This window comes from Entelurus aequoreus, linkage group LG06 (assembly GCF_033978785.1).
Source record: "Entelurus aequoreus isolate RoL-2023_Sb linkage group LG06, RoL_Eaeq_v1.1, whole genome shotgun sequence".
In the NCBI taxonomy this organism is placed as follows: Eukaryota; Metazoa; Chordata; class Actinopteri; order Syngnathiformes; family Syngnathidae; genus Entelurus; species Entelurus aequoreus.
In genome coordinates, this window is record NC_084736.1 from 12,299,772 (window position 1) to 12,324,105 (window position 24,334).

The 24,334-nt window shown below is 39.0% G+C and overlaps 1 protein-coding gene across 1 annotated transcript in view; it reads right to left on the bottom strand.

Annotated features, from left to right (window-relative positions):
• The window catches only part of LOC133652645 (inactive phospholipase C-like protein 2), a 357,479-nt gene that overhangs the window by 271,998 nt on the left and 61,147 nt on the right, over positions 1 to 24,334 (bottom strand). The window contains exons 10-14 of the mRNA XM_062051612.1: positions 22,519 to 22,641; positions 22,340 to 22,432; positions 2,790 to 2,996; positions 2,334 to 2,428; positions 506 to 648 (exon numbers count right to left, since the gene is read on the bottom strand). Of these exons, the coding sequence (XP_061907596.1) occupies positions 506 to 648; positions 2,334 to 2,428; positions 2,790 to 2,996; positions 22,340 to 22,432; positions 22,519 to 22,641 (661 nt within the window). The remainder of the gene's footprint in view (positions 1 to 505; positions 649 to 2,333; positions 2,429 to 2,789; positions 2,997 to 22,339; positions 22,433 to 22,518; positions 22,642 to 24,334) is intronic.

The window sequence follows — 24,334 nt, forward strand, 5'->3', positions numbered from 1 at the left end:
ATGGTATATTATATGCATGTTCGAAATATGCTATCCTCTAAAGGCCTTAATGGCCACATACGTGGACAGCACCTTTTCGCTCTTATTTCCAAAATTGTGTACACTACTGAATTGGGGTCTTATGGCTGCTTATGTGGACACTTATACTGCCATCTGGTGGTGTCAGAAGAGTATAACATACAATGGAATTTGGAAAAAAAGGTGTAAAAATAAGAATTAGCATGTCACTAAACATGAAGTACACGTTTGTGTACTTATGGACTAAGTACATCATATAAAAAGATGATTCTTAGTTTTTTATTCTAATTAGGGTCCAATAAGCCCAAATAGCAAAGAGAAATAAAAAAAAAAAGCATGTAAACAAACAGCTTGGGCCTTAAGAGGCTATATATAAATATGCTCAGCTACATTGGATCAGTTGAAGAGTGTTGTATCAACGCAAATATGGTGGAAATAGTTTGGGCACCCTAACAATAAAAGAACATTGTCGCACTCGAGCTCGTACCTGCTTTGTTGGGATTTTCGGCCACCCACGCGATGGTGACGCCTCCGATCTCCGAGTCGCTGAAGCGCAGGAGAAAGGTGCCGTTGGACTTGGACATCAGCATGTCTTGAGCCCGCTGCTTGTTCACAAAGCCCAGTATGGCTCTAGAAGGGGAACGATAAGTACAGTATAAACACACGGCAGAGTGTCCCTCTTCTGAAGATGATCATCAAGTTGCCATGGAGGCAAACTAGCTGTTTGTCAAGCATGTACAGTATAATACTTATGCAAAGTATCCACCACCTTAGATGGTTAATGGTCTTTTACTGCCTTCATGAATGGAATTATGTGGCAAAGAGAGGTCATCGGTCGGGGGAAATAAACTCGCTTGGAATTTGTACAAAGGAAGAAGAAGGTTCTTTGGTCTTTTGACTCAAACATTGAGCAGAAGTAATATAGAGAATAAAGATTAGAGCATTTCCTGTCTCATCATGTAAAAAGCAAACTAATAATGATCATATTCACACATGTATTAATATCACTGGCGGGAGTACGTTTCCCACCTAGGCCTTCAGTGATGTCCGACTTCAATGGTTACCTCTCAAAATACCATCATTTATGTCCCCACATGACCATTGCTGGAGAAATACTACATAGAAACACATTTACTGGGCATTGAATCACCTCAACAGTGTACAAAACGGGTTATTTTCTGGCGCATTTAAAGTTAAAGTTAAAGTACCAATGATTGTCACGCGCACACTAAGTGTGGTAAAATTTGTCCTCTGCATTTGACCCAACCCCTTGTCCACCCCCTGGGAGGTGAGGGGAGCAGTGGGCAGCAGCGGTGCCGCGCCCGGGAATCATTTTTGGTGATTTAACCCCCAATTCCAACCCTTGATGCTGAGTGCCAAGCAGGGAGGTAATGGGTCCCATTTTTATAGTCTTTGGTATGACTCGGCCGGGGTTTGAGCTCACAACCTACCGATCTCAGGGTGGACACTCTAACCACCAGGCCACTGAGTAGGTTTTTAAAAAAAAGAAGTAAATTTTTTTAAAATCAATAAACCCGCATCAGCAATTATGTGGTACAGTCAAAATTATAATTGCAAAAAACATATTAAAGGTGAAAAAATAAATAAATAAAATGTTTGAAGTCACAATTTGTAGCACCCGTATAGCCCCTCGTAGTCGGTTGATTCGAGTGGAAACGGCGAGCATTTCCCCATTTCATCGCCCATATCGTCTCACAAGATGTAGTTTCTCTTTTAAATATCCTTCTTGAAAATAGCCTTGCAAATAGCAGGGGGTGTATATTGTAGCGCCCCGGAAGAGTTAGTGCTGCAAGGGGTTCCGGGTATTTGTTCTGTTGTGTTTATGTTGTGTTACGCTGCGGATGTTCTCCCGAAATGTGTTTGTCATTCTTGTTTGGTGTGGGTTCACAGTGTGGCGCATATTTGTAACAGTGTTAAAGTTGTTTATACGGTCACCCTCAGTGTGACCTGTATGGCTGTTGACCAAGTATGCATTGCATTCAGTTGTGTGTGTGAAAAGCCGTAGATATTATGTGACTGGGCCGGCACGCAAAAGGCAGTGCCTTTAAAGTTTATTGGCGCTCTGTACTTCTCCCTACGTCCGTGTACACAGCGGCGTTTTAAAAAGTCATACATTTTACTTTTTGAAACCGATACCGTTAATTTCCGATATTACATTTTAAAGCATTTATCGGCCGATATTATCGGACATCTGTAATTTCAATGATAAAAGCAACAAAAGACTGAAAAATCCAAACGGGGCTTTGTATAAACATTGTATAGAACAGCATGGATAAATGACTCTTTTTCCTCACCCGTCATTCCAGTGTAGCTTCAGGTGCTTCTTTGTCAGTTCCATCACGCCGTCAAACCACTGCCAAAATGTGAAGTTCCTACCAGGCAGGCTTTCCTGTGGAAAAAAAAAAGACATTTGTGCGTGATAAAGAGAAATGTGTGTGTGTGTACAAACAAAAGTCTGAAAAGCTGTTGTTGTAATCCAACGATGTGTAATCGCTCTGTAGCGAATGCGAGCGTTCTTTCTGAGTCCGAGCGAGAAAACGAGGCTCTATTTTTTTTGTGGCTGTGTACAGTCATTATCTAATCTCACTAGGCGACATAATAACGCAGCAGGGGATGCTGCGGGAAACAATTTCTCGGCGATTTGCTCACGGCTTGATAATTAATGCCTTCGTGGGGGTTTTCCACCCCCCCCAAACGGAGCATTGTCGACATCCGTTTTAGTCAGACTTGTGGATCACGAGAGAACTTACTCTGTTAAACTGTGACCAGGTCATCGCCATGTTGCGGTCGTCTTCCACGCTGGTGCTGGTGCTGCCGAAGGCCTTCTGGGCGAGGAAGATCAGGTTCTCCTCGGAGAGGCCGCGGTTGCTCTGCACTTCCGCCTTGTACTTCATGTTGATCGCCTCGCACAGCTGAGGCCACAGCACCTTGTCCGGCACCAGGAATGGAACCCGGCCCTGAGGGGCAAAGAGAACAGATGACTCAGCAAGAAAAAAAAAGAAAACATTTAAGTCTGCCGTAGTGTTGTAACTAGAGATGTCCGATAATATCGGCCGATACATGCTTTAAAATGTAATATCGGAAAATATCGGTATCGTTTTTTAAATGATCGGTATCATTTTTTTGTTTGTTTTTGTTTTAAATTAAATCAACATAAAAAACACAAGATACACCAACCCAAAAAACCTCCCTCCCCCATTCACAAAAGGGTTGTTTCTTTCTGTTATTAATATTCTGGTTCCTACATTATATATCAATATATATCAATACAGTCTGCAAGGGATACAGTCCGTAAGCACACATGATTGTGCGTGCTGCTGGTCCACTAATAGTACTAACCTTTAACAGTTAATTTGACTCATTTTCATTAATTACTAGTTTCTATGTAACTGTTTTTATGTTGTTTTACTTTCTTTTTTATTCAAGAAAATGTTTTTAATTTATTTATCTTATTTTATTTTATAATTTTTTTAAAAAAAGGACCTTATCTTCACCATACCTGGTTGTCCAAATTAGGCATAATAATGTGTTAATTCCACGACTGTATATATCGGTATCGGTAATTAAAGAGTTGGACAATATCGGAATATCGGATATCGGCAAAAAGGCATTATCGGACATCCCTAGTTGTAATGATACCAATATTTTGGTACCGGTGCTAAAATATTTTCGATACTTTTCGGTGCTTTTCTAAATAAAGGGACCACAAAAAAATCTCATTATTGGCTTTATTTTAACAAAAAATCTTAGGGTACATTAAACATATGTTTCTTATTGCAGTTAAGTCCTTAAATAAAATAGTAAACATACTAGACAACGTGTGTATTATTAGTAAGTAAACAAACAAAGGCTCCTAATTACTCTGCTGACATACACTACCGTTCAAAAGTTTGGGGTCACCCAAACAATTTTGTGGAATAGCCTTCATTTCTAAGAACAAGAATAGACTGTCGAGTTTCAGACAAAAGTTCTGGCCATTTTGAGCGTTTAATTGACCCCACAAATGTGATGCTCCAGAAACTCAATCTGCTCAAAGGAAGGTCAGTTTTGTAGCTTCTGTAACGAGCTAAACTGTTTTCAGATGTGTGAACATGATTGCACAAGGGTTTTCTAATCATCAATTAGCCTTCTGAGCCAATGAGCAAACACATTGTACCATTAGAACACTGGAGTGATAGTTGCTGGAAATGGGCCTCTATACACCTATGTAGATATTGCACCAAAAACCAGACATTTGCAGCTAGAATAGTCATTTACCACATTAGCAATGTATAGAGTGTATTTCTTTAAAGTTAAGACTAGTTTAAAGTTATCTTCATTGAAAAGTACAGTGCTTTTCCTTCAAAAATAAGGACATTTCAATGTGACCCCAAACTTTTGAACGGTAGTGTATGCAGTAACATATTGTATCATTTATCATTCTATTATTTTGTCAACATTATTAAGGACAAGTGGTAGAAAATGAATTATTAATCTACTTGTTCATGTACAGTTAATATCTGCTTATTTTCTCTTTTAACATGTTCTATCTACACTTCTGTTAAAATGTAATAATCACTTATTCTTCTGTTGTTTGATACTTTACATTAGTTTTGGATGATAGCACAAATTTGGGTATCAATCCGATACCAAGTAGTTACAGGATCATACAATGGTCATATTCAGAGTCTTTATGTGTCCAGGGACATATTTCCTGAGTTTATAAACATAATATACATTTTTTAAAAACGCAAGAAGATGTTGTGATGCCAAAAAATATAGACGTAATCATAGTAGTATCGACTAGATACGTGCCTGTACTTGATATCATTACAGTGGATGTTAGCTGTAGATCCACCAAAGGCGTTTGTTTACATTTTGATGCCGGTGAGCTACGGTGTGTAGTGAAGCATGTTTATTAAATTATATTATTACATTGTAATTATTTATTTAATTGTATTTTCTTTATTTAAATGAAATCAACATTTTTGCATCGGATTACCTTTATACACCAAAAAATTAATAGATACTAAATAATTTCCCAGTTTTCGTTAGACAGCAACGATGTGGTTCAGTGAATTATGGCAGGTGTTTTTTCTTTCTTTTTAAGTAATTTGATAAGAAAATACTAGCTTAGTCTGCTGACATATGCAGTAACATATTGTGTCGTTTTCCATTCTATTATTTTGTCAACATTATTAAGTGGTAGAAAATGAATTATCAATCCACTTGTTCATTTACTATTAATATCTGCTTACTTTCTCTTTTAACATGTTTTATCTACACTTCTGTTCAAATGTAATAATCACTTATTCTTCTGTTGTTTGGATGCTTTACATTAGTTTTGGATGATAACACAAATTTGGGTATCGATCCGATACCAAGTAGTTACAGGATCATACATTGGTCATATTCAAAGTCCTCATGTGTCCAGGGACGTATTTCCTGAGTTTATAAACATAATATACATTTAAAAAAAAAACGAAAGAAGATTTTGTGATGCTAAAAAATATCAATGTAAACATAGTACTATCGACTAGATACGCTCCTGTACTGGGTATCATCGCAGTGGATGTCAGGTGTAGATCCACCCATGGCGTTTGTTTACATTGTGACTCCGGTGAGCTACGGTGTGTAGCGAAGCATGTTTAGCTATTCCTCGTCCTGCAGGGATGATACTTGTAAGAAACTTACTTTATTTGTCGCCATGGAAGCGAGGATTAGTGATTTTGAAGTAGCTAAAACACTGCCGACGGCGGATGGCCGCTAGCTAGCTAGCCATGTCTTAAAGCACCTCTTCCTGAGGGCGTTTCAGTGTTATAACTTCACCTTTATCATTAGTTTTTAAGCCAAAATGCGTCCGTTCTCCCTTTTCTGTCTACACACTGTGTCTGCTTCTAAGTACTCTGTGATTGTGCGCTGCCGAACATGCTCCTCTGCTCGTAAACCCAGCGATGTCACGACATTTCAGAGACGGTATCGTACCGAAAATGATTCCTTAGTATCGCCGTACTATACTAATACCGGTATACCGTACAACCCTAGTCTGCCATCATTGTCACGATTGGGTCGCATAATACTGCGTGGGTCTTTCTCCCAGGATGCAGACGGAACTCCGGACGAAGTGTGCAGGTAAGAATATGACTTATTCCTCATGAATCAGTCAACGTACCAACAAACAAAACAAAGCAAGCGTGCCGATAGCACGGGGAGCTAAGGCGAGACTTAGCACATGAATCTTGAGCAAGGAAACAGGATTTCATCCAACCTAACTTGTTGCGTACAGCAAATAAGGAAACCAGACTGAGTGTGGCACACAACGTGAATAAGTTGCTCTCTGATTAGTGCCCGGCAGCAGGTGAGCATGCCGAACACTAATCAGAGGCAGGGGAAACCAGTCTGCCCCCATGGCAACCAAAACACAAACCCACGGGTGCTCAAAACGGGAACTGAGGGAGTCAAAAACTAAACAAAACATGATCCGGGCAACGGATCATGACAGTCATTCCCTGCCTATATCCTAATGTAGGGGTGTAAAAAAAAAAAAAAAAAAGAATGAATTGTGATTCTTATTTGTAACAATTCTTAATCGATCTAAAATGTATTTAAAAAATAAAGATGAATAAAATATATCTGTCCAAAGGAAGGAGGGATAACTATATCTGAGGAAGAATGGACAATAATGTGGAAATATCAATGGACTTGTACCAGCTCACCCAAGTGGAGGGAGTTTGGCTGGAAAAGTTTGATCAGATTTTTTATTACACCTTCTCAGAAGTCTCACTACGATAACAAATCCCCTGCCTGTTGGAGAAATTGTGGGAATTCACATGCAAACCACCACCACGTTTTCTGGGACTGCTCCATCATAAAGGACTACTGGAAAGAGATACACCAAGCTCTACAGGATATTTTCAAACGTGAAAGACCCCTTGAAAGTAAAACTTTGTTTTTTGGACATGTACCTCAGGACTGGCTGAAGAAAGATAAACACTTAATGAATATCCTACTGGTGGCCGGTAAAAAGACCATTACTAGGAAATGGATATCCCAGGAGAGCCCAACTTTGAAGCAATGGATGGAAATCACAATGGACATATATAAAATGGAGAAGATATCAATCAATCAATCAATCAATGTTTATTTATATAGCCCTAAATCACAAGTGTCTCAAAGGGCTGTACAAGCCACGACGACATCCTCGGTACAGAGCCCACATAACTGTCTTTATTAACTATAAATTGGAAAAATTTACTTCATACTGAGAAAACTGGGTCAATTATGTCACGCCCCATAAACCTGACATTCATTTTTCGAATTAGTGATTGTACTGCTCAAAAAAAAAAGGATTACTCCCTATATGTGTACAGGTATGTATGTGTGTATGCGTGTGTATATATATATATACACTACCGTTCAAAAGTTTGGGGTCACCCAAACAATTTTGTGGAATAGCCTTCATTTCTAAGAAGAAGAATAGACTGTCGAGTTTCAGATGAAAGTTCTCTTTTTCTGGCCATTTTGAGCGTTTAATTGACCCCACAAATGTGATGCTCCAGAAACTCAATCTGCTAGAATAGTCATTTACCACATTAGCAATGTATAGAGTGTACTTCTTTAAAGTTAAGACTAGTTTAAAGTTATCTTCATTGAAAAGTAAAGTGCTTTTTTCCTTAAAAAATAAGGACATTTCAATGTGACCCCAAACTTTTGAACGGTAGTGTGTACATTGTGAAATACGTTATTTACACAGAAAGATTCTGTAAATGTTTATTTACATAACCTTAATTGTTTCCAAACGATGTTTGTAACAAGGTAGTAAAACGGCTGACCAAACAAAACTTTTGAACGGTAGTGTATATATATATGTATCTGTTTATATATATTTTTTAAATTATTTTATTTCTGACTATTGTTATTATTAATGCATTATCATTTATTTTTTGTTTTTTTAATAGTTGTATTTGTAGATATTACTTTGTTGTTGTTTTTTTAGCTGTTACTTTCTTTTCGGGGGGGGGGGAGGGTGGTGGGTGGTATGGTTGGGATATAAACAAAAAACATTTGGACATTTAGGGCAGACAACAGATATAAGATGTATGTGAATATGATGCAATGGATAGGAATGTCTGATGCTGGATGTAAATAAAAAAAAAAAAGAAAAAATAAATAAATAAATCTGTCTTGTCCAAGCACACAGGCAAATCATTTTGTTGATGTGAAAACTCACATGTGCTTTTACTTTAGAAATTATTTGCATTTGACTTTATTAAATATTTGGTAAGAATTTTAATTAAAAAAAAAAAAAAAACAGTTTTATTTTCAGTAATATAGAAATTTATCACAGCTGTTTATCTATTTCATGGAGGAATGTAGTTAATAGGCGTGGCTCTGTTGGTAGAGCGGCCGCGCCAGCAACTTGAGGGTTCCAGGTTCGATCTCCCATTCCGCCATCCTTGGGCAAGATGCTTTACCCACTTGCTCCCAGTGCCACCCACACTGGTTTAAATGTAACTTAGATAATGGATTTCACTATGTAGAGCGCTTTGAGTCACTACAGAAAAGCGCTATATAAATATAATTCACTTCACTTAATCATAGAACTGGCACCCAATGTTATTAAGAAGTATTGATTCCGAATCGAGAATCTATTCTGAATCAAATCGTTACCCCCAAGAATTGAATCCCAGCTATAATGCTTTGCAATTTGTCATTGACCATCCGTCTTGTATCCGTGATTTAGATTGGAACTTATAGTCGTGGTCAAAAGTTTACATACACTTGTAATGAACATCATGTCATGGCTGTCTTGAGTTTCCAATCATTTCTACAACTCTTATTCATACTCATTGGGCACAAAAAACATTCATGAAGTATGGTTCTTTTATTAATTTATTACGGGTCGACTGAAAATGTGAGCAAATCTGCTGGGTCAAAAGTATACATACAGCAATGTTAACATTTGCTTACATGTCCCTTGGCAAGTTTCACTGCAATAAGGCACTTTTGGTAGCCATCCACAAGCTTCTGGTTGAATGTTTGAGCGGCGGCGGGTGGGTTGGGAGGGGGAGGTCAGCCAACCAGGTAGACTTGACAGGTCTGCCTGGTTGGCCACGCCTATAAGAACAGCTGATAGGCAACACGTCACAGTGGTCAGGTGACCCTTCTGAAGAACACTGCAGTCGAAACATGTCAGGTAAAAATTCCATCTGATATACCTGTCTATGGATGTTCTCATTCATCCAGGTCATCGTCAACTCAGGGCTTTCAATCGCTAGCTGGACTGTTTGGTTGGTCTTGGAAGACAATTGGCCTCTCATCCGAGTAGGCTTCATCAGTTCGTGCTCATTGACTTAGTTTGGTCAGATCTAGTCTCTGATTAGTCTCTTTATCTACACTGTCTATTCGGCAGATATCGTCACAGCAAGAGTGGGCGGCGTATCGAGTCTTTCAAGTGCACTTAGTTATCTACCGATTACTCAAATCTAATTGATATTATGAAAAATTACTCCCAGATTCAATTCATGGAGCGAATGCAAACTGTAAAGAGAACTTGTTTTGGTCAACTGGACGCTGCGTCCTTTAAAAAAGTCCCCTAAAATGTGACTTTTCGAAGACGTTCCTACAGTAATGTCTGTCCCGAGAGACTGTTTGTGAGCTTTTAACATGACAAAATCTATCATCTCCATTTGTTTGCTCCACTTATGAGAAAAAAAAAATTGTTTTTGTTGGTATGTTTTTTAACTTGCGTCTTTTAATGACGTCAGGAAGAAAAAACCTCCTGCTTCTGACTCATGCAGGACAGCTTCATACAATTCAGGCTTTGCTACACGTCTGACATTAAAGCCTGGAGCTCAGTCAGCCACAAACCTGGGATTCTGTACATTTCATTGTTTTCTTTGTCATTGAGTTTGCAATCAGTGTGTGAATGTGTGTGTGTGTGAATGAGTTCCTTAGAAAGGTAGAAAAGCGCTATACAAGTATAACCCATTTACCATTTACTTTGTCTTTAGGCTAACCAGGCTAACCTAGCATGACGTCGCTGAAAGTCAACAATGACTATAAAACAAAAAAGGGGTAGGTTTATATTAGCTCTGCTTCTTCCTACTCCTTTTCGAACATGTTCAAATGCAAAACAATAAATAGCACATGGGATGTACCGCAATGCAAGTTCTCAAATAAACTAATCACATGAACAAAATGGGACTGTAACAATATGGCCAGTATGTATGTTTGAAATCAGGATAGATTTTCGAAAAAGTCCACAAAAAGTATAACTTGATTCTAAAATCAAACGACCTGAGTAGTATTTAACATTAACTTCATATCTTCCAACTAGCTGAACTGAACTGAAGAATCCTTGAGGTTGAACTGGTTAAATGATCTTGTGAATGTAATGACGCTTGAAAAAATAAGATTTATAAACTCTACAAATATGAATAAATGGGAACTAACCTGGAAACCTTTACTGACATATATTGAATCATAACTTAAAGACATTTAAAGGAAAAAAAAAAAAGCCATCTTTTTTGTAGTTGTATTCCTTTTTTATTATTGTTATTATTTTTTTGTATTGATCCTATACTACTATTGTTTTTTGTGTCACTTTTGATATGGTTTTGTCACGGTTTCCTTGCTTTTTTTTTTTTTTTTGTTACTTTTTATTTTGTATTGTTTTGCATCTGATCAAGCCCTGTGACTTTCTTTTTTAAGTGTGAACGGTGGAGAGGTCCTCGGGAGGTGATCTTGTGATCACTTCCTGAGGATCCTTGATGCCGAGGAATGTTCATCCATCTTGCTATGGTCTGGATAGCCTGCTGATCCTGAGCCAGAGCGGGATGGATGGATATATATACAATATCTGGGTATTTTTTCTAATAATGTCTATACTGTAAACCTTGAGTTGTTAAAGTTCAAGTGCAATTCTCTCCTCAAGTGTGCATGTGAGTGTGTATGAGTGGATGTGTGCCTGTATGAAGGGTTTACGTGAGCAAAGTATGACTGTTAAATGTGATTTTAACTGTAAAATTCAACGAAATATATTTGAAAAAAAAAAGAAGAAAGAATACTTGAGGTTTTGGGCGACAACTTCCGTGAGGCTTGAACTTCGCTACACACCTTAAAATATTATCCGTCATTCAGCTACCGACTTGGTAGCTGAATGTTTGATCATCATGTTGTTTTTTGGCAAATACGCTAAACTAGCATGATTTTACTGTTAACTTGTGAGTGTAATTTTAGCATTGTAGCTAACATGGCAATACCAGTGTTGCTAACTTTGTGTCCTTTTGTCTAACTCAGGGGTGTCAAACGTACGGTCCGAGGGCCAGATCAGGCCCGCGAGCAGTTTTTATACCGCCCGCGGTATGAATTTGAAAAGTATAAAAATTAACCTGAACTTTTGGGATGAAAGAAACAGCTGTTCTAAATGTGTCCACTAGATGTCGCAATAGCAATTATTTGTATTTTTGTAGATGATGCTACATACGTACAAAATAAATCGCATGTTAGCACATCAGTCGAGGAAAATGAGCAAACTACATAAATAACATCCTGTAATTTGATTTTGATATAATTTTTTTACCTTCATAAATTGAAAATTAACACCAATGAAGTGAACATTATCACATAATTTATTCTGAAAATATAAATAACGACAAACAAATTATTAACCACAACATTTAAGTGTAAAAAAAACCCAACAACATTATTATTTGTGTTATCACTGCAAAAAGTCAGGGTTCATAAACAAAAACAAAACAAAACAAAAATTAGGGGTATTTTATTTGAACTAAGCAAAATTATCTGCCAATAAAACAAGAAAATTTGGCTTGTCAAGACTTTCCAAAACAAGTAAAAATAGCTAACCTCAATTAACCCCAAAATACTTTAAAATAAGTATATTCTCACTAATAACAACTGTACTACTATATGAGTACGTATTTTCTATTGTTTCATTGAAAATAAAACAGCAAAGTCCAGTTGGCTGTCATCTGTTTTAATTATGAGACACAATTGTGTCAGTCATGATTTTTTTTTTCATGCTTGAAATAAGAAATGATTACTTTAAAAAAGTAGTTTTATACTTGTGAGTGTTGATGACACAGCTTTGCAACAGTTGATATTCTAGTTTCAAGCATGTTTTACTCAATATACCGTAATTTCCGGACTATAAGCCGCACCTGACTATAAGCCGCACCAGCTAAATTTAGGGGAAAATACAGATTGCTCCATATATAAGCCGCACCCGACTATAAGCCGCAGGGTTTTGATGTGTAATTAGCGTAGTATATAGGGGTTCCTGCTACCACGGAGGGGATTGTCGGGACAGAGATGACTGTTTGGGAACGCAAAGCGTCCCATTTATTAACAAAAAATCTTTGAATCATTCAATCAAACTTTCACATCTTTGACATGGCGAACAGCATTCGTGCAGAGTACAAATAATACAACGGTGCAAAGTAATACAAAGTGCTCGCCTGAACGTTATCAAAATAACCAGCCTACCGGTATATGAAAAGTCAGTCTTTAATCATTGTGTCATCGTCTTCCTCCTGCGTACTAAAACCACCGAAATTCTCTTCGTCGGTGTCGGAGAAGAAGAGGCCGTAAATAAGCCGCACCCTTGTATAAGCCGCAGGGACCAGAACGAGGGGAAAAAGTAGCGGCTTATAGTCCGGAAATTACGGTAGGTCATCAAATCTCAGCAACAAGCTGTAATATCTTACTGAGATCATTTAGGACCAAAACACTTAAAACAAGTAAAACACTCTAACATAAAATCTGCTTAGTGAGAAGAATTATCTTATCAGACAGAAAATAAGCAAATTGAGATATTTAATCTTACTTAGATTTCAGTTTTTGCAGTGATGATCCGTTGCCCGGATCATGTTTTTGGTCTGTTAGTTTTGACTACCTCAGTTCTGTTTTCTGCACCCCTGGGTTTGTGTTTCCGTTACCATGGGTGCTGATTGGTTTCAGCTGCTGCCAGGCACTAATCAGAGAGCTATTATTCACGTTGCTCGCCACACACTGTCTGGCTTCCTTGTTTGCATCACGCAACGATTAACGACGGTTAGTTTCGATTCCTGTTTTGTATGCTAGCTTCCACGCTATGCTCTTCTTAGCTTTGCCATCCGTGCTATCGGCACGCTTTTGCGCTACCTGTTTTTCCTGCGTGATTTATGAGAAATAAATCATGTCCCACCTGCACGCTCCGTCCGGAGTGTTCCGTCTGCATCTTGGGAGAAGGACCTCCGCATAACCATGCGACCCGATCGTTACAATTTGTACAATTTCAGAATGTGCTTGTTCTGTTTTCAAACAAAGAAAACAATCTGAACTTGTCTTTATTTTTTAGTTATCGTGCCGTGATTTTACCAGTCCGGCCCACTTGGGAGTAGATTTTCTAAAATTCTGAGATCACTATTCATGCGTCCGCTACGTCTCGTCTCGATTACTGTAACGTATTATTTTCGGGTCTCCCTATGTCTAGCATTAAAAGATTACAGTTGGTACAAAATGCGGGCTGCTACACTTTTGACAAGAACAAGAAAGTTTGATCATATTATGCCTATACTGTATATACCTTTATATACATATATATATACCTATACTGGCTCACCTGCACTGGCTTCCTGTGCACTTAAGATGTGACTTTAAGGTTTTACTACTTACGTATAAAATACTACACGGTCTAGCTCCATCCTGATTGTATTGTACCATATGTCCCGGCAAGAAATCTGCGTTCAAAGAACTCCGGCTTATTAGTGATTCACAGAGCCCAAAAAAAGTCTGCGGGGTATAGAGCGTTTTCCATTGGGGCTCCAGTACTCTGGAATGCCCTCCCGGTAACAGTTAGAGATGCTACCTCAGTAGAAGCATTTAAGTCCCATTTTAAAGGCCTACTGAAACCCACTACTACCGACCACGCAGTCTGATAGTTTATATATCAATGATGAAATCTTAACATTGCAACACATGCCAATACGGCCGGGTTAGATTAGTAAAGTGCAATTTTAAATTTCCCGCGAAATATCCTGCTGAAAACGTCTCGGTATGATGACGTTTGCGCGTGATGTCACGGATTGTAGCGGACATTTTGGGGACAGCATTGTGGCCAGCTATTAAGTCGTCTGTTTTCATCGCAAAATTCCACAGTATTCTGGACATCTGTGTTGGTGAATCTTTTGCAATTTGTTTAATGAACAATGGAGATAGCAAAGAAGAAAGCTGTAGGTGGGAAGCGGTGTATTAGCGGCCGGCTGCAGCAACACAACCACGTAGCCGGTGTGTCATTGTTTACATTCCCAAACGATGACAGTCAAGCTTTACCATTGGCCTGGGACAAGCTTTACCATTGGCCTGGGACAACAGAGACTCTTACCAGGAGGACTTTGAGTTGGATACGCGGTACCGTGAGTACGCAGCTGCGGCTTCCAAACATTTGATCGCTTGCCCGTACGTGCGTGCCGCTATGTGCATGTCACGTACTGTACGTAACTTTGGGGAAATATATGTGCTGTATGAACTTTGTGGAGGTGAACGGTACTTTTGGCTGTGGGATTGAGTGTGTTGTGAGGGTGTTTGATTTGTATTGGCGGGATATATGGACGGGAGGGGGGAGGTGTTTGTTATGCGGGATTAATTTGTGGCATATTAAATATAAGCCTGGTTGTGTTGTGGCTAATAGAGTATATATGTCTTGTGTTTATTTACTGTTTTAGTCATTCCCAGCTGAATATCAGGTCCCTCCCGCCTCTCACAGCATATTCCCTATCAGAATCGCTTCCACTGCCCTCTAGTCCTTCACTCTCACTTTCCTCATCCACGAATCTTTCATCCTCGCTCAAATTAATGGGGAAATCGTCGCTTTTTCGGTTCGAATCGCTCTCGCTGCTTGTGGCCATGATTGTAAACAATGTGCAGATGTGAGGAGCTCCACAACCTGTGACGTCACGCTACTTCCGGTACAGGCAAGGCTTTCTTTATCAGCGACCAAAAGTTGCAAACTTTATCGTCGATGTTCTCTACTAAATCCTTTCAGCAAAAATATGGCAATATCGCGAAATGATAAAGTATGACACATAGAATGGACCTGCTATCCCGTTTAAATAAGAAAATCTCATTTCAGTAAGCCTTTAAAACTCATTTGTATACTCTAGCCTTTAAATAGACCCCCCTTTTAGACCAGTTGATCTGCCGTTTCTTTTCTTTTCTCCTCTGCCCCCCCTCTCCCTTGTGGAGGGGGGGAACAGGTCCGGTAGCCATGGATGAAGTGCTGGCTGTCCAGAGTCGGGACCCGGGGTGGACCGCTCGCCTGTGCATCGGTTGAGGACATCTCTTTGCTGCTGACCCGTCTCTGCTCTGGATGGTCTCCTGCTGGCCCCACTATGGACTGGACTCTCACTATTATGTTAGATCCACTATGGACTGGACTCTCACTATTATGTTAGATCCACTATGGACTGGACTCTCACTATTATGTTAGATCCACTATGGACTGGACTCTCACTATTATGTTAGATCCACTATGGACTGGACTTTCACAATATTATGTCAGACCCACTCGACGTCCATTGCATCCGGTCTCCCCTAGAGGGCGGGGGTTACCCACATCTGCGGTCCTCTCCAAGGTTTCTCATAGTCATTCTCATCGACGTCCCACTGGGTTGTGAGTTTTTCCTTACCCTTATGTGGGTGCTGAACCGCGGATGTCGTTGTGGCTTGTGCAGCCCTTTGAGACACTTGTGATTTAGGGCTATATAAATAAACATTGATTGATTGATTGATCGATGTGGCCCCCGATCTAAAATGAGTTTGACACCCCTGGTCTAACTCCTTAATCTTACCTTGTTGTTTGTGGTATATGGCATGTAATACATAGGATAGGTGCACAGTTACAGTGTAAACTACCGTATGCATAAAAAGTACATAAAGTGCACAAAAGTACTTTTTGAGAAACTGTTGGAAACAAACACAGCTCATTAGCATTAAAGCTACTGACATCCTGAAGGACAGATCTATACAGAAACAGCCTTAAAGGCCTACTGAAATGAATTTGTTTTATTTAAACGGGGATAGCAGATCCATTCTATGTGTCATACTTGATCATTTCGCGATATTGCCATATTTTTGCTGAAAGGATTTAGTAGAGAACAACGACGATAAAGTTCACAACTTTTGGTCGCTGATAAAAAAAAAGCCTTGCCTATACCGGAAGTAGCGTGACGTCACAGGGGATAGGGCTGCTCACATTTCCCTATTGTTTACAATGCAGCGAGAGAGATTTGGACCGAGAAAACGACGATTACCCCATTAATTTGAGCGAGGATGAAAGATTCGTGGATGAGGAAAGTGAGAGTGAAGGACTAGAGTGCAGTGCAGGACGTATCTTTTTTCGCTCTGACCGTAACTTAGGTACAAGCTGGCTCATTGGATTCCACACTTTCTCCTTTTTCTATTGTGGATCACGGATTTGTATTTTAAACCACCTCGGATACTATATCCTCTTGAAAATGAGAGTCGAGAACGCGAAATGGACATTCACAGTGACTTTTATCTCCACGACAATACATCGGCGAAGCTCTTTAGCTACTGAGCTAACGTGATAGCATCAGGCTCAAATGCAGATAGAAACAAAATAAATAAATCCCTGACTGGAAGGATAGACAGAAGATCAACAATACTATTAAACCATGAACATGTAAATACACGGTTAATGCTTTCCAGCCTGGCGAAGGTTAACAATGCTGTTGCTAACGACGCCATTGAAACTAACTTAGCAACGGGACCTCACAGAGCTATGATAAAAACATTAGCGCTCCACCTACGCCAGCCAGCCCTCATCTGCTCATCAACACCCGTGCTCACCTGCGTTCCAGCGATCGACGGAAGGACGAAGGACTTCACCCGATCATCCGTGCGGTCGGCGGCTAGCGTCGGCTAGCGCGTCTGCTATCCAAGTCAAAGTCCTCCTGGTTGTGTTGCTACAGCCAGCCGCTAATACACCGATCCCACCTACAACTTTCTTCTTTGCAGTCTCCATTGTTCATTAAACAAATTGCAAAAGATTTACCAACACAGATGTCCAGAATACTGTGGAATTATGAGATGAAAACAGAGCTTTTTTGTATTGGATTCAATGGGGTACCAATACTTCCGTTCTCTCCGTGACATCACGCGCATACGTCATCATATATAGACGTTTTCAACCGGAAGTTTAGCGGGAAATTTAAAATTGCACTTTATAAGTTAACCCGGCCGTATTGGCATGTTTTGTAATGTTAAGATTTCATCATTGATATATAAACTATCAGACTACGTGGTCGGTAGTAGTGGCTTTCAGTAGGCCTTTAAAGTAAGGAATGATAGAAGAAGAATGAGTCAGTGCGTTAGACACCATAGCGCAACACTTATCGACCGCATGCTTGAAATGTTGCCGCCCTGCTGCGCTAAGTCAGCCAGACATAATTCTCTTTCAGAGACGCCCATGTGGTGCTCCGACGCTCGAGCCTGGGCATTGCTCACCTCCTGCCAGGTGTGGGGGCTGCTGAACGTCACACCAGGATCGGCACTGACCCGTATTAGTTTTTAAATGCATAAAAGAACCACATTAATGTATTTTTTGTATCAAGGCTTTTTGACTTTGTCAGGAACCTCTATTTCAACAAAATAACAATAATTATTATTTTTTTCACTAAATTATAAAATGCTCTGGTTGAAATTATGACCTTGGTGTTGTTAGGGTCGGTTTCGACCCAGTTATAAAAATAATATTATAAAGCAATAATAAGAGCCAAAACTGAACACACTGACAGCCAGCTCCTCTCCCAATCATGTGAGCTTTAGGGGATTCTCATTTTACCTTGTTATCCAGTACAAAAACTAACAAAGACTTTTATTTATTTATACGATTCTCCTGAGGTTCATTTTACCATTGTTTAAATTGAAATAGAGTGGTATACTGACAAAAAAAAGGCCCAATGGCCCACACCAAAAATATTAAAACCCAATATTTTCATGGATAAGGAAGCCTAACAAGGTAACCAAGAGATGAGAAACAAATTGGATGACATATACTTGTTTTTAGTGTATTTTACAGCTGATTTAAAGGCCTACTGAAAGCCACTACTACCGACCACGCAGTCTGATAGTTTATATATCAATGATGAAATCTTAACATTGCAACACATGCCAATACGGCCGGGTTAACTTATAAAGTGCAATTTTAAATTTCCCGCTAAACTTCCGGTTGAAAACGTCTTTGTATGATGACGTATGCGCGTGATGTCACTAGTTAAACGGAAGTATTGGTACACCTTTGAATCCAATACAAAAAAGCTCTGTTTTCATCTCATAATTCCACAGTATTCTGGACATCTGTGTTGGCGAATCTTTTGCAATTTGTTTAATGAACAATGAAGACTGCAAAGAAGAAAGTTGTAGGTGGGATCGGTGTATTAGCAGCGGACTACAGCAACACAACCAGGAGGACTTTGAGATGGATAGCAGACGCGCTAGCCGACGCTAGCTGCCAACCGCACGAATGATCGGGTGAAGTCCTTCGTCGCGCCGTCGATCGCTGGAACGCAGGTGAGCACGGGTGTTGATGAGCAGATGAGGGCTGGCTGGCGTAGGTGGAGCGCTAATGTTTTTATCATAGCTCTGTGAGGTCCGGTTGCTAAGTTAGCTTCAATGGCGTCGTTAGCAACAGCATTGTTAAGCTTTGCCAGGCTGAGAATTATTAACCGTGTATTTACATGTCCATGGTTTAATAGTATTGTTGATCTTCTGTCTATCCTTCCAGTCAGGGATTTATTTATTTTGTTTCTATCTGCATTTGAGCCAGATGCTATCACGTTAGCTCAGTAGCTAAAGAGCTTCGCCGATGTATTGTCGTGGAGATAAATGTCACTGTGAATGTCCAATTCGCGTTCTCGGCTCTCAATTTCAAGAGGATATAGTATCCGAGGTGGTTTAAAATACAAATCCGTGATCCACAATAGAAAAAGGAGAGAGTGTGGAATCCAATGAGCCAGCTTGTACCTAAGTTACGGTCAGAGCGAAAAAAGATATGTCTTGCACTGCATTCTAGTCCGTCACTCTAACGTTCCTCATCCACGAATCTTTCATCCTCGCTCAAATTAATGGGGTAATCGTCGCTTTCTCGGTCCGAATCGCTCTCGCTGCATTGAAAACAGTAGGAAAATATGAGGAGGCGAACAACCGACTACGTCACGCTACTTCCGGTAGGGGCAAGGCTTTTTTTTATCAGAGACCAAAAGTTGCGAACTTTATCGTCGTTGTTCTATACTAAATCCTTTCAGCAAAAATATGGCAATATCGCCAAATGATCAAGTATGACACATAGAATGGATCTGCTATCCCCGTTTAAAAAAAAAAAAATCATTTTAGTAGGCCTTTAATTTTATATATATATAAATATATAATATATAATTTTTTTTATTTCTTGTGCGGCCCGATACCAATCGATCCCGGTGGTTGGGGACCACTGCTCTATAAGACAGAAACACTTCTGTTTTTAAGGGTTTACTGCAAAACACATATCAACGATCCTTAGTATGACTGGAATGCTTTACTGTTTTTGATAGGGTTGTACGATATACCGGTATTAGTATCGTACCACGATACTAATGAATCATATTCGGTACTATACCGCCTCTAAAAAGTACCGGTCCCCCACCCATTGGCGTCGCCACGCTTTAAGACAGCGCCAAATGACTAACCGCAGTCTGCAGTTTTGTAACACCTTTTAAATCATTAATCCATGTCTCCATGGAGATGAGTCAAGTACAGTTATTTCAAGAATCATCCCAGTAGGACGAGTGACATCTATACATGCTTCACTACATACCACAACACACCGTAATCCTGACTTCTGACGTGTTAAAATGGACTGAAGGTTTATCCTGCACTACCATGAGCTAATGCAACAAAATTTCGTTCTTGTCTGTACTGTAAAGTTCAAATTTGAATGACAATAAAAAGGAAGTCTAAGTCTAAGTCTAAGTTAAAATGGACTGAAGTTGACAAAGTCAAGACAACACCACCCTATGATCAATCATCGACCATTCGGACAACCAATTTAACTTTGAACACACTACACACAAGTGCATGAAGGGTAGACTTACTCAACAGCTATACATGTCACACTAACAGGCATGTGATTTGACCACAATGAAAAAGACTGAAAAAATTTCCGAGGGTCTGGGGGATGAAGGGGCACCTGGGGTTTTTCACCAATTTAGCATGCTAAAATTAACAAAGACAGCACCATTTGAAGAAAATATTATAGTGTTTAAAGACATGAAAACATCATTAATAGAACATACATAACCCAATTATCCTAATGAATCACTGTATATGGTTCAGTCCCAACAGTATTTAGTCACTAATATTTACATCTTGTGTTCATTTCACATCCCCAGGTGTCACATTGATCAGTGTTATTATCTACAGTTTATTTACAGTATTACCACATTACTTCAGTTCACTTCACACATTAGCTTCCTCGGAGAGCCCTAACATGAGCTTTCCTTGCAAATTTCTGAGCAGCCTGCATTTTCCTTTTGGTCTCTGCTTTTGTAGCTTCTTTTTTGGATTTTTGGATAAATATAACAAAATACCAATTTTTTTCTGCCAAAATAGGATATACATTTATGAAAATAATTAAACATGTTTAGTATTGTTTACTCATATTTGAAAATAGGAAATAATAATAATGTGAGGACACTGACATATTGCATAAAACAAGCGTGAAAATATTTACCTTCAAGATTGTTACACCACTGACAAAACAAAGGATGAAGTCCGTAAGGTTTGCTCACTTTCGGTTGACATCCAAAAGTACCAGCTAGTGAAAAGTTTGTTTTCCTTGCTTCAAGTTGTTTCATATGTTTTTGGCGTTTCGCATGTACTTCCAAAGCCTTGAAACCTCGTGATCCATGGTCAATATTATCATGACACCACGTGTACAAAACCTTTCCGGGACGATCGATTTTCCGAATAAAATCACAGAACAAAGTCGTAACTTCCTTCTTCCCAACAGTATCAGTGATTTCCCTTTCCATCCAGTCCCATCGAAACTTATTTTTGACATGTTTATCAATTTCTTTTACTCGTAAAGCGTCCTTTCTCTCGAGAACCGACATCGTTTACATATGGAAAATGGCGGTAATAACCATTATGAATGATGACGTTATTAACGTCATCATTCATAACAGATGTCCTGATTGGTCACAAGGAACATATCGACCAATCAACTACGGCGTAGTATAAACTACGTCTCGAATCTTGATTTAGGGTCGGAAAAAAAAAACTGAAAAACGGGAGATAATTTTTTTTTTTTCCCCGAGATTAAAAAAGACGGAATTCCGACTTTAGACGGAAAAATCACATGCCTGCACTAAGGGTGGCCGTGTGAACAACGCCAACACTGTCATAAACATGTGCCATATAGTGAAACCACACTAAACAACAATGACAAACACATTTTGGGAGAATATTTTCACCGCAACACAACATAAACACTACAGTACAAATTCACAGAATTCCCTGCAGCACCAACTCTTCCGGGACGCTACAATGTAAACAAACGCTATTGGTGGATCTACACCTAACATCCACTGTGATGATACCAAGTACAAGAGTGTATCTAGTTGATACTACTATTATTACATCGATATTTTGTAGCATGACAAAATCTTCTTTCGTTTTTTAAAAATCTATATTATCTTTATAAACTCAGGAAATATGTCCCTGGACTTTGAATATGACCAATGTATGATCCTGTAACTACTTGGTATCGGATTGATACCCAAATTTGTGGTATCATCCAAAACTAATGTAAAGCATCCAAACAACAGAAGAATAAGTGATTATTACATTTGAACAGAAGTGTAGATAAAACATGTTAAATGAGATAGTAAGCAGATATTAACTGTAAATGAACAAGTAGATTAATAATTCATTTTCTACCACTTGTCCTTAATAATTTTGACAAAAATAATAGAATAGATAAATGACACAATATGTTACTGCATATGTCAGCAGCTAAATTAGGAGTCTTTGTTTGTTTACTACTAAAAGACAAGTTGTTTTGTATGTTCACTATTTTATTTAAGGACAAACTTGCACTAAGAAACATATGTTTAATGTAGAAAAGAAAAGTACCGAAATACATTTTGGTACCTGGTATCGGGACAACACTAGTTTTTGAGAATCTACTACCAGTCAGAGATGATTGTGTTAATGTCATAATGTGTGTGTTGTGAGTGGAAGGTGATGTGTGTCTACTTACTGGCTCAGCAAAAGCGTTGTCCCACAGCACCGTGGCCGTGGCATTATTGTCTTGGCTCCCGTGGACGATCACCACTACCGGCAGTGACAATGTCTGTTAGGAGAGACCAAGATCAATAACAATTTTTTTTACATTTAGTGGTTATTCATCACTGTTCTAATCATCGTCCGTTTGTGTACCTTCACTTGGAAGACGAGCTCATTGCCTCCGACGCTGAACTGGGACTCGAAGAGAATGGTGAACTTCTCCTCGGTGACGGATTCTGCTCCTCTCCTGTCCGACCGCTTGATCCGCTTCAAAGACTATGTGAAGGACGGACATGTGACAAAGACAAAGACCGTATGTAAGAAATGTGAAGGCCTTCATACGGCGTACTATATATGGAAAATAGGGACAAAATAAGGGATTAGAATTTTCATCAACAAACTACCATTAAATCATTAATAATAATTAGAGATATCCGATAATATCGGCCGATAAATGCTTTAAAATCTAATATCGGGAATTATCGGTATCGTTTTTTTATTATCAGTATCGTTTTTTTTTTGTTTTTTAAATCAACATAAACACAAGATACACTTACAATTAGTGCACCAACCCAAACCCCCCCCCCCCCCCCCCCCCAATTCACACAAAAGGGTTGTTTCTTTCTGTTATTAATATTCTGGTAGGTTCCTACATTATATATCAATATACACTACCGTTCAAAAGTTTGGGGTCACATTGAAATGTCCTTATTTTTGAAGGAAAAGCACTGTACTTTTCAATGAAGATAACTTTAAACTAGTCTTAACTTTAAAGAAATACACTCTATACATTGCTAATGTGGTAAATGACTATTCTAGCTGCAAATGTCTGGTTTTTGGTGCAATATCTACATAGGTGTATAGAGGCCCATTTCCAGAAACTATCACTCCAGTGTTCTAATGGTACAATGTGTTTGCTCATTGGCTCAGAAGGCTAATTGATGATTAGAAAACCCTTGTGCAATCATGTTCACACATCTGAAAACAGTTTAGCTTGTTACAGAAGCTACAAAACTGACCTTCCTTTGAGCAGATTGAGTTTCTGGAGCATCACATTTGTGGGGTCAATTAAACGCTCAAAATGGCCAGAAAAATAGAACTTTCATCTGAAACTCGACAGTCTATTCTGGTTCTTAGAAATGAAGGCTATTCCACAAAATTGTTTGGGTGACCCCAAACTTTTGAACGGTAGTGTATATCAATACAGTCTGCAAGGAATACAGTCCGTAAGCACACATGATTGTGCGTGCTGCTGGTCCACTAATAGTACTAAACTTTAACAGTTAATTTGACTCATTTTCATTAATTACTAGTTTCTATGTAACTGTTTTTATATTGTTTTTTTTATTTTATTAATTTTTTTTAAAAAGGACCTTATCTTCACCAGACCTGGTTGTCCATGAAATTATATTGTTTAAAGGGTTCTTAAAAACCAGGTCCAGTCCAGATTATGTCCAAGTCGGGGGCTCAGCAACACACACCTTCATTTATGTACACTCAAAATTTGGGAACTTCAACAACAGATTGCACATAATCTGTAAAACAAAATTACATTTTCAAAATAAGCATTTGTATACAGTCCAGACTATGTCCAGGTCTGTATATATCGGTATCGGTAATTAAGAGTTGGACAATATCGGAATATCGGACGGATATCGGCAAAAAAGCCATTATCGGACATCCCTAATAATAATAGTAACAAAACATGTTAAAACTATGGCCGTCAAAGTTACGCCATAATAACGCGTTAACAAAACATTCCTTTGCATGCGTTCTGACTCCTTTTTGAACCTCGGTCCATTCCGTAGCGTGAGGGAATGATGGCGTTTAGTTACTGTGGAGCCACAAGCAGGAAAATAGCGAGCAGAAATGCACAAAGAAAAGGTTACATTATGGAAATCTCAGATCCAAAGCCATGGCAAGTCACTCCCCCGACAAGAAAAGACTATTTTATCTTCGATCGCAGTGA